Source organism: Nothobranchius furzeri, chromosome 18, assembly GCF_043380555.1.
Source record: "Nothobranchius furzeri strain GRZ-AD chromosome 18, NfurGRZ-RIMD1, whole genome shotgun sequence".
NCBI lineage: Eukaryota > Metazoa > Chordata > Actinopteri > Cyprinodontiformes > Nothobranchiidae > Nothobranchius > Nothobranchius furzeri.
Genome location: NC_091758.1, coordinates 35,130,412 through 35,141,281, shown reverse-complemented (window position 1 = coordinate 35,141,281; position 10,870 = coordinate 35,130,412). Strand labels below are relative to the sequence as shown.

Sequence of the window (10,870 nt, the reverse complement as noted above, 5' to 3'; positions counted from 1 at the left end):
TCTTGCGACCCTGTTGACTATTTTGAATGAAACGCTTCAGAAGCTTTGCAATTTTAAGACTGCTGCATCCCTCTGCAAGGTATCTCACTTTTTTTTTTACTTTTCTGAGCCTGTCAAGTCCTTCTTTTGACCCATTTTGCCAAAGGAAAGGAAGTTACCTAATAATTATGCACACCTGATATAGGGTGTTGATGTCATTAGACCACACCCCTTCTCATTACAGAGATGCACATCACCTAATATGCTTAATTGGTAGTAGGCTTTCGAGCCTATACAGCTTGGAGTAAGACAACATGCATGAAGAGGATGATGTGGACAAAATACTCATTTACCTAATAATTCTGCACTCCTGTATATATATATATATATATATATATATATATATATATATATATATATATATATATACACACACACATGTATATATATATATATATATATATATATATATATATATATATGTACACATGTATATATATATATATGTATATATATATATATATATATATATATATATATATACACATATATACACACACACATATATATATATATATACATATATCTTGATCGATAGGTTGATATAGATATATATAAATATCTATATATCTGGATGAATGGATGGATAGATAAGTAATGGTGGCTCAATCAAATTACGTTTTGCTGATCACATCAGTGAGGTGTGTGTGTGTGTGTGTGTGTGTGTGTGTGTGTGTGTGTGTGTGTGTGTGTGTGTGTGTGTGTGTGTGTGTGTGTGTGTGTGTGTGTGTGTGTGTGTGTGTGTGTGTGTGTGTGTGTGTGTGTGTGTGTGTGTGTGTGACATCTTAAAGCATTCTGGCAACTGAACTGATGAAGAAGCGGACTAATTCTTTCTAACTCACACATATAATTTATATTTCAGGTCATGGTTTACTGCAGACACACTTAAAGCATCACACGATGAATTAAAATGAAAGGGGATTCCGTGAATAGCATTCCTCTTTTCTGTTACTAGCTTAAGTTGAAGGATAAGTCAGATCCCCTACAGAGATCAGATTTATTTCCTCTCTCATACTTGATGCTTAGCAGATGAAATCCATGACTTTTCATATTACCATTTAACACATTATTCCTCATAAAATCGAAGATAAAAAACTATCATTTCAGGAGTTTGGCGATAATATTTAATGACGTGTTTGCTTTATGGGGAGGTACACCTCAGACTGTGACAGAATGGACTGTGAAGTGAAAACGGAGGTGAAAAGCAGCCTTGGCCAACTGCCAGACTTAAACTCATAACGTTGTGAGGCCACGGCTCTGCCTTTGATCAGCTTTTCCTCGGAGCACACACCATTTAATTTTCACCGAGGAGCGGTGTGTTAAACTGATGTTTACAGAGTAATAACATTTAATAGAATTTAGCCGTGCTTTGATTTACTGTTACTCGGACTCTGTGGCATATATATATATATATATATATATATATATATATATATATATATATATTTTTTTTTTTAGTGGTGTGCATCTCTACCTGTCTCACGATTTGATCCGATTCCGATTATCTGCCTAGAGATTCAATTTGAGTCTGAAATGCATCACGATTCTTCACACAAAAAATTTCATTACTTAATAAAAGCAATACAATAGTTTTCAATTTCTTTTTGATTTCGAAATCCCTGAAAAACAGAACATTCATCTATTCACTATAGTGAGCAATAATTTTTAAAGTGTGCTGCCTATAATTACTTAAATAATATAAGAAATAATGTTTTCGGTAGAGCAGCTCTAAGATCGAACATTACTGAACTTAAAAATAGTAAACAAATACTGTGTTAAGTGATTCTTTCACATCCAGGATCCCAAAACCGAAATTAGCCCAGACATCCGATTTAAATGTAACGGGTACATCTTTGATTACTGGTAATGTTGGCCCTGTATCCCTGTCCGCCTTTTCTGTTTTAAATTGGCGCTAGGGCAACGCAGTGCGCATGTCATTGCAACTCTGCCCCCAGAAGTAATTGTAAAACCTCAAAACTTTATTGTCCTCGCATAGACATAGACCAGGGGTCGGCAACCTGTTCCCATCAAAGAGCCATTATTACCCATTTCCCACAGTAAAGAAAACACTGGGAGCCACAGCAGCCGCGGCGTTGTGGGCGGGGCCTACCCTCAGACAGCAGAGAGCTGCTCACAACAGGTGACAGCAGCCGGTACCGGTCGCTCGTGTATGTCAAAGCTATCTTTCATAAGACGATAATCAATAAAACGATTTATATAAAGTGGATCCAGAAGTTGTAGCCCGTCTCTTCCTACAATATTTAGATATTTTTCACCTGTTGGTGGTTTTACTGAGCAGGTGTCACTTTTGTCATACGTTTCTGTTTAAAACATGTTTAGACTGTTCAGAATACAAATCCAGGCTCTGTCATGTTTGATTGTTGTAATTAAACTTTGTAGGTGGGGAAGGTCAGAAAAGGATCCGATCATTTTGTTTTTCCCTCATTTACAGTGACGGAGAAAACGGCGCAGTGCTCCTGGCTCTGGTGGAAATCAAGTTAAATTACCGTATATCTCTTTGCAACAATTTTCACCAGAAAACAGAACAGTAAAAAGCAGGGCTTGTGTTGTGTTGACCGGATAGTTCCCGTATTTGACCGTTTATTTTGACGGAGAAAGAAGAGAAAGAATGACCCCGACGCATGCAGAAGAACTGACACTTTATTCGTTTCGCATATCGCAGATGTAGCTAAATCACTCAAGAAAAGATTCCCATCTGAACATCTGACATGGACACTGCTCAGCACAGCTCACTGTCAGCGCGTACGTACGGTGCACAGCGAGCTGAAGATGTGGAGAAGGGCTTGGAGCACGTCGCAGAACCAGAGCGCATGCAGGAAGATTCCTCCGACTGAAGCGAGACTTGTCACTTAGAAAATGTTCCCTGATTATGAAACTTTGGCTGAATAGCGCTTGTTCCTGTCTCCAATGTGGCGACACATCCAGGAGCCGTCTGAGGAGAATCCCAGAATCTCACATCCTCGTCAGCTCAGAAAGCGCCTATATGAATACGCACAAGCGTGACCCGTCAACCCGGTCTCACAGTAAGACCGGGTTGGAACTGTTCAGGTTTACGCAGACAATCTTTACATTTAGAATTGGCATACAGATGTAAAATTAATGCAGTAAAATATAAAGCATTTTATTTAAATATTCATTCATTATTTTACAAGCACAGAGAGCCGCATCAGATGGATGGAAGAGCCGCATGCGGCTCCAGAGCGGCGGTTGCCGACCCCCGACATAGACATAGGGAGAGAATCTCATTATGTCACGTTGCTGCATCGATGCGGAATCATGCACGGCTGAAACGCGATGCATCTCAGAATCGATCATTTTTCCCACCTCTAATATATATATATATATATATATATTGCTTTGTGGGCAGCATATACACATGTGGTAGAGGTGGTAGAGCGGGTTGCCTCATGATCGAAGGGTCATGGGTTCGATTCCAGCTCCCACCAGAGGTATTCTGCTGTTGTGTCCTTGGGCAACACACTTCACCCAACTTGCCTGTGTTGGTGGTGGTCAGAGGGGTCGGTGGCGCCAAATGGCAGCCTCGCCTCTGTCAAACCACCCCAGGGCGGCTGTGGCTACAAAGTAGCTTACCATCACTGGCAGTGTGTGACTGTGAGAGTTCACGCAAGCGTCTTTGAGTGTCCTAATAAAGCACTATAAGTTCTCATTGAATGCATTTTCTTTATTTATTTTCATGACCATTTACATTGGTAGATTCTCACTGAAGGCATCAAAACTATGAATGAACACATGCGGAGTTATGTACTTAACCAAAAAGGTGAAATAACTGAAAACATGCTTTATATTCCATTTTCTTCAAAATAGCCACCCTTTGCTCTGATTAATGCTTGCACACTCTTGGCATTTTCCTGAAGAGCTTCTAGAGGTAGCCACCTGAGATGGTTTTCCAACAGTTTCGAAGGAATTCCTACTTGTTGGTCCCTTTTGTTAATCGTCATGGTCATGAAAATAAAGAAAACACATAGAATAAGAAGGTGTGTCCAAGCTTTTGGCCTGCCACCTAGTGTTCAGTTCAGAACACAGCCTTTAACAATATTCCATGTCCATTTACACTTCATCAATAACACATACACTAATATTTACACATCACAACAAATCCCACAGTCGTTACCTTTATAATAAGACTAAAGTAGTCAAACAGCCCTTGTGGTTGCAGAAATCTTTAAAAGTCAGGGTATGTCATCTATGCCTCACTGACGTTATTTTTGATTTAAAAAATTACTTGGGTGTAAATTGTTTTTAAAGGTTAAAATGTGATTAATTAAGATTAATTAATTAATTACAAACTGTCTAATTAATTAGATTATTTTTAATAGAGTTCCAACCATAATATATATAAATATATACATACATTTCTTATACGAGTTTTGATAACTTATAAATTTCTTTTCAGTCTGCTTTGCTCCTCACAGTCAGCTGAGGTCAAAGCAGAGCAAGAGACTCCAAGAAAAGCTGCCTTTCCACTTGGTTTCATTACAAAAAACCTGCTAATAGCGGTTGTTGCAGAGCAAATTCCATGTCAAAGGCAGCTGGAATGGTTCCATCAACCGGAGGATGTCCTCTGGCTAGGGTTAATGGGAGTGGAGTGGGGGAAAAGGAACTGCTGAGAGTGCTGGAAGAACAAAATAAAGAACTTTTCAGCTTGGATTTCTCAGAGTAATTCAGGGTCAAAAAACAGGGGTCAAAACCACAACGGCATCGTAATCTGGCGTGCGCTTGCAATTGTACGTGGGTGTGTGCGTGTAATCCGTTCTGCGCGGCTCACATCATGTTTCATTTCCGCCCAGAATTACAGACAAAGGTCACCGTTTGACCTTTTCACAGCTAAGAATTGCGGCACCACGCTCGCCTGATTAGTGTACACGCAGACACGAGCAGACTCGTGCACGGAAAACCTGAATGAGAGCAACACACTCTCTCCAAGCAGAAAAACGAAAGTACAGCACCAAACTCAAAGCATAACAAAATCTTCTTTTTCAGCTACTTTTGTGTGCAAGTTCAACTTCCAAACGCATTTGCGTCTCGGATCTGAAACCAAAACGGGGGACTGAGCGTCTTTGTTATTCACATTCCTTTTTGGTATTTTCAGGTTTTTATTTCCTGTCCTAAATTCCTCAATCAATGGACATTTAACAATCAATGCACAATTAACTTGGGCTTAATGCCACCACACATGTGTAAAATGTCATGGTTTTTAATGATCGATAATGTGCATTTGTAATAATTACGTCTGCATTAAAGGCTTGGACCTGGATTTTACACACAAATTGAAAATGGTTCATGTGAGATGTGCACCATGTTTTAAAGAATCCCACCTATTAGTGACGTTACAACATCCTTTTTCATGTCAACTCTTAAGTTTCAAACAAAATGTCCCGTTGATCGGCGAGCTGAACCTTCATCTAATGTAAAAATGTAAACGATTTGGCGCTAGGAGCTTAGCAGCTGATGAAAAAGACAGACTTTATTGGGTCTGTGGTGAGATGGCGACCAGACAGACATCGGGGGAAGTTCACGTCTTGCCTGCTGTGCTTCTGCTGTATATCTGTAACAGCAGCTGTAGGAAGGGCTTCTTGATTATAGGTGAAGACAGCAGGTCGCAGCATTGATGCAGAGGCTGCTGAGGTTTTTATGCAGCTTTAACAAGTGTGTGCTCTGATTGAAACATTTTCCTTTAAAGCACCACGTATGCATTATAATGAGAAATAATGTGAAACCAGCTCCTTGGTCGCCACAGAGGTTGGCATAGTAACCGATCTGGAACCTATCAGCACAGGTGAAACAAGGCATCGACCAATCGGAGTGCTTGGTTAAGAGCTACCTGGTATATAAATGTCAGCGTGGGTCAATTGCCGCCACATCATCAGCAATGATGAAAACACACCATTACTGTCACAAAATGTCAATGCGGCCATGGATCTCAGCCTCTCGTTGTTAGGATGAATAATGTTTGCTCGGTAGGCTGCACAGGCCGTGTGTGTGAGTGTGTTTGGTGGGGAAACAAGAGTAAGTGCTTTTTCAGAGAAAGACAAAGCCGCGTTGGCTGACACAGTATGTAAATTGCTGCGCTAAGACTGACGATTTTCCTTTTTTGACAGCCTGCCTTTGTGCTCACGGTGGGTTTTAGCATAGCTATTTGTCTTAGTGGGCTGTATATTTCAGTCTGCCTAAAAGAGCGTTTAACTACATCTCAGTAAATCACCGCATAACTGCTTTGACGACACCACTCCACCGGCGCCAAATGGCATCAGCTTGAGCAGATTTTAAATGAGTCTAAATGCATTTGGGATGCACCTTTCTGTGTCTGGGCCAGAGGAAGGGCATATTAATAAGCCACCAAGCAAAAATATGTTTTAAAACATAAAAGTAACCGTGGAGTGGTTGGGCATCACTGTGGCCTCGTTTTAAATCAGAAAAGTAAAATGTCAGATGCACAACAGTTACTTCCCGTCAACTGATCGCGTACACTTAGACAAGAGTTTTCCTGGAACCAGGACTCATCTATTACCCAGCGTTCCTCAGCAGCAGCCAGGTTTCCCCCTGCTGTATCTTTACGGCCATTTCTCCATCATTAACGTAAAAAGTCTCCTAGTCTTACTAGGGGTACGAATCTGGTGATACAACCACAATAACGAGATGATATGGTATAGATCACAACAATTGCATTTGCAGCATAGTTTGTTCTTCTCAGCATGTGAACCAGACATGAGTCGATATGATCACCCTGAATAAACCCATCAGCCTCAAAAGCATTTCTGCATGCAGGCCTAAGAAAACCTCACAGATCGGACCTGGTTTTGGTTGCATTCTCCCCCATCTTGTCTTTTCCTTCCCCCCGATTCTGTTGTTCTGCTCTAGCGTAGGGCTTTGGGCCAGAGTCCACCTATACCAGCTGATGGATCTCTCTGGCTGCAGAGGGGATGGAAAACACATGGTCAGCCTTCACCCAGCTCTGAAAAAAAACTGCTGGTATCGCAGCGTCACGATGGAAATGCTTCATAGAACAGCAGGCAGACACTTGGTGGAAAGCCTCGATATATAACTGCAGTCCAGACGCTTTCTAGTTCTGAGAACAGGGTTTTCAGTATGAGCGTGGGCACTTATACAGGCACGCAAAATTTGCAAACAAATGTATTGTTTCTAATGGTGTGTGTGTGTGTGGTCATTTTTGCTACTTTGTTTTGACCTTTTCTGCAGCAAACACCGACCGCGTGAGGACTAGCAGTCCTCATGGGGAAGAAAACCGAAGCCTAATGAGGCAAAATGTCACTCTGAGGTCCTGGTCAGGGTCAAGTGAGGTGGTTGTGTTTAGGTAGGCAGTCCACCATCAACAAAGCCTTGGAATTGCTGCACCAGCTTTAATATCTGTCCATAAATAAGTAACTGGCCTCAGCCTAAAGATGGAGGCTGCAGGTGTTTTCTTACCTGTTGAGGCAGTGGCCGAGGCTGCAGGTAGGAGCTCTGCGATGGGCCTGTAGGGGTCTGCTGAGGGGGGCTGAAGTATGGAGGGGTTCCCTGTTGCCCCCCTTGCTGCTGCTGGCTGAAGCCCCCCATTGCCTGTTGGCTATACGGCGCCACCTGTTGAAATACAGTGGCATTAATTACTGGTCAGGACTTTAGCATTAAAGTCTGTATCCCACTGTTTGTTGGTGACAAAATATTTTTAAAAGGCACACTATTATTATTTTTTTCACTTCAGATCACAGATCACAGACACTTTAGCAAAGAGCTTTATTTCTCGCCGGGTCGTGTAACATAATCATTAGTGTCCTGCACATGTTTTTGTTGACCCTTGATCACAAAGTTTCCTAATTTTGTCTCAGCTTTGTCGTATTTCTTTGTACAATTTGGTCGTCATTTTGCTTCTAAAGTTGTGTCGGTGTGAGATGCGTTTCAGATATGTGTGCAGTGGCGGATCAAGGGGTTTTCTGAGTACGGGACCATCAAGGGGACCCAATATTTAGAGAGGGGCTAAGTATTAGTCCACAAGAGTTCACTCTGGAGTTTCCTATTTGGCTCATTAGCGCCACTTGGAACTGCAACTACCTACAACCTGATCACCGTGCAAACCAGGTGACACAGATGCACTTTAGGGGGGCCTATGCCCCCGTGGTCCCGCCCCTGGAACCGCCAATGTGTGCAACAGCTCTGCAACCATTTAGGGAGAAAATCAATTTTCTATTTGTTTTCAATTTCTGCAATAGAACAGCAAAGCTCTGCAGAATTCCCATAAACATTTTTGTTTAAATACTGTTGAATACTGATTGGTCACTAACATCTACAGCTCAGTGAGACTGGCTTAAATATTGAATTTCAGTTCAAATGTGTGCATATGAGTTTAATAGATGTGATACTACAGGAAAAGGCGACAATTGGAAAAGAAATCTAGTTTCCAACCTGCTGCAGGAACGTTCTTGGTATGAAAATAAAAGCAGAAACATTTCTAAACTCCCACCTACACACAAAATAATACATGCCTGAAATACTTTCCAATTTGTCAGATTGTCCCTTAGCTGCAGGCTCTTAATATAGCTAAGAGCATGCTAACGCCAGCCTCCCAGCAGCCCTCTGCCTAATGAATTCTCACTGCAGACACCTCTCACTTTACGTCCTCCAGTTTGCCAAATGCATCCACATCTCTACATTATGTCTGACTGGGTCGGCGTACAGATGGGATGAGCAGCGCTGGATATTACTGCATGCCCGTCCCAGGTCGTAACCTTAACGAGGGACACATGGATGAGTCGGAGCGTTCCAGGGCTGCACAGCAGAAATAAAAAACCGAACTCATGAGAGCAAAGCCGAGCCAAATGGCGATGCTGCATTACACGGTGGTTATAATACAGAACGCGAACTGGGAGTGCGTGTAACAAGCTGGCACCAACACAAATGTAGTCTTAATCCCTTCTTGTCATTTGTTATGACTACAGACAGTGCCAGGTGCTCCTTTCTGCAGGAAGATTTTCCCACACAGGCTGAGTTTTCTCTTATTCACACAGACACGCGCACACAAACCCAAGCACAGATCATAAAACAAGGTTTACGACCACTGACAGCACATTTAACGTCATATTTCTCCCCATCCTGTCATGTTGCTCTTTCATTCGGTGGACAGCCGTGCCACAGACTCATTAAACGTTCATACAGGCTGTAATTTGGAGTGTTTGTTAAGCTTGTCGTCCACTTCCAGCTTCTTCCCCGAGACCCCCGTTCTAGCCTTATATCTTCCTTGGTTTAGTAAAAGTCAAACTGAGCATGATTTATATCTGAATTCAATTTAATCCATTTCCCTCTGGTATTAACAAAGTATTTTTGAATTGAATTGAATTGAATTCATGGTGTTGTGAAGGCCTCCGATATGACGTAATGACGACACGACTGCCTTGTCAGGCGAGAGCACTCAGCCAGAGCTAAAGGCTTTACTGTGACGGCTAGAAGAGAGAAAGCCCCTGACATAAAAGGCATGATGAAACTGAAGGCTGGGGCAGAATGGAGTGAAATCTGATCTGGTTGCAGAAAACTGGTGGAGATTATTACACATGAAACAGTTCTGAAGAGTGCCCTCCCTTTGAGTGGGTGGTAAGAGAAGAAATATTCACCCAAAGCTGGCAGGAGCTTTTTGACTCTCAATAGGGATGATTGGACAGTGGTGAATACTTTTCACTTCAGTGGAAATTTGATTAGAAAGGACAGGTTGGAGTGTGTGTCTGTGAATGTGAGAGTGTGTCATTAGGCCAACGAGACAGACAGACGGGGTGAGATCAGTCTCGCTGCCGGAGAGGTTAATAGCCTGGCCTTGCTCATGCCAACAGCACCACTGGATTCATTACTGCCAGCCAGACCTACACGCAGACACTTAGCATGGGACTGGATCTGTAACGTTTAGATGAATGCAAAGTTGCCTGCATGCAGGAACCCAAGAAACCAACACACTCTTTAAAAACACACACATTCATCATCAGATGTGGATCAAAGCCTCTTTCAACAAAACTGAGGCACGTCTCTCCAATGATCAGTGATGACAGCCTGCTGTAACTCAGTGGGCCTCGACTGGAACACCTCTGTTCTGGGATTGTTGAGGATTAGGTCACCATGGAGATTAAGACCAGACAAGGTGGGCTCCTCTCCTCCTACGATAAGTCCAGGCAGATAGGAGCAGACACAGGATATATGCAGACAAATACAATATGTAAATATACCTCATAAATAAGGAGCTGATAGAAAATAACTAAGATTTTGTTTAGTTTAAAACTACAGGGAGACAGACAGCAACCATGCTGGATGCTAGACCTCCTGACCATTTATGTGAAATAAGAATTAAGTGACTGTCGGAGTAAAATGCACATGAAGCTATCCTCTGACGTCGTCAACAAAACATTTTTTTCTACACAACAACTGCTCACTCAGTACTTTCCTTTTGTCAGATCACAATAAAACAAACTCACTCAAATTCTTTCTCCTCTTGAGTTTTAATCTCTGAACTTCAGCAGGTCATCCTAGCTGCCCTGCGATTGGCTGATTAGCTACGCGACTGAACAGGTGTGCGTAATGATGACAGGAGCTACTAAGGTTTTCTAAATGCTTTGTTCGCTAAGTAGCTTTTGGTATTATGATACTCAAATCCTATTTCCTGCATGGTTGATGGTTCTCAGTGCTGAAATGTAACAAAGTATTTAGTTACTTTATCTAAGTACAAAATTTCTATGCAGTCAATTTATTGAGGCCTACTTATTGATTTTACTCCAATACTTTCTCTAAAAAGTGAAAAAAGTAAAAGTACTTAATTTGC

The 10,870-nt window shown here is 41.8% G+C and overlaps 1 protein-coding gene across 5 annotated transcripts in view; it reads right to left on the bottom strand.

The window, feature by feature from the left end:
• Positions 1-10,870, bottom strand: part of LOC107392507 (AT-rich interactive domain-containing protein 1B) — a 299,430-nt gene that overhangs the window by 177,999 nt on the left and 110,561 nt on the right. For all 5 annotated transcript variants that reach the window (XM_070546703.1, XM_054742136.2, XM_070546704.1 and 2 more), the window contains one exon: positions 7,507-7,659. In XM_070546703.1, the coding sequence (XP_070402804.1) occupies positions 7,507-7,659 (153 nt within the window). The remainder of the gene's footprint in view (positions 1-7,506; positions 7,660-10,870) is intronic.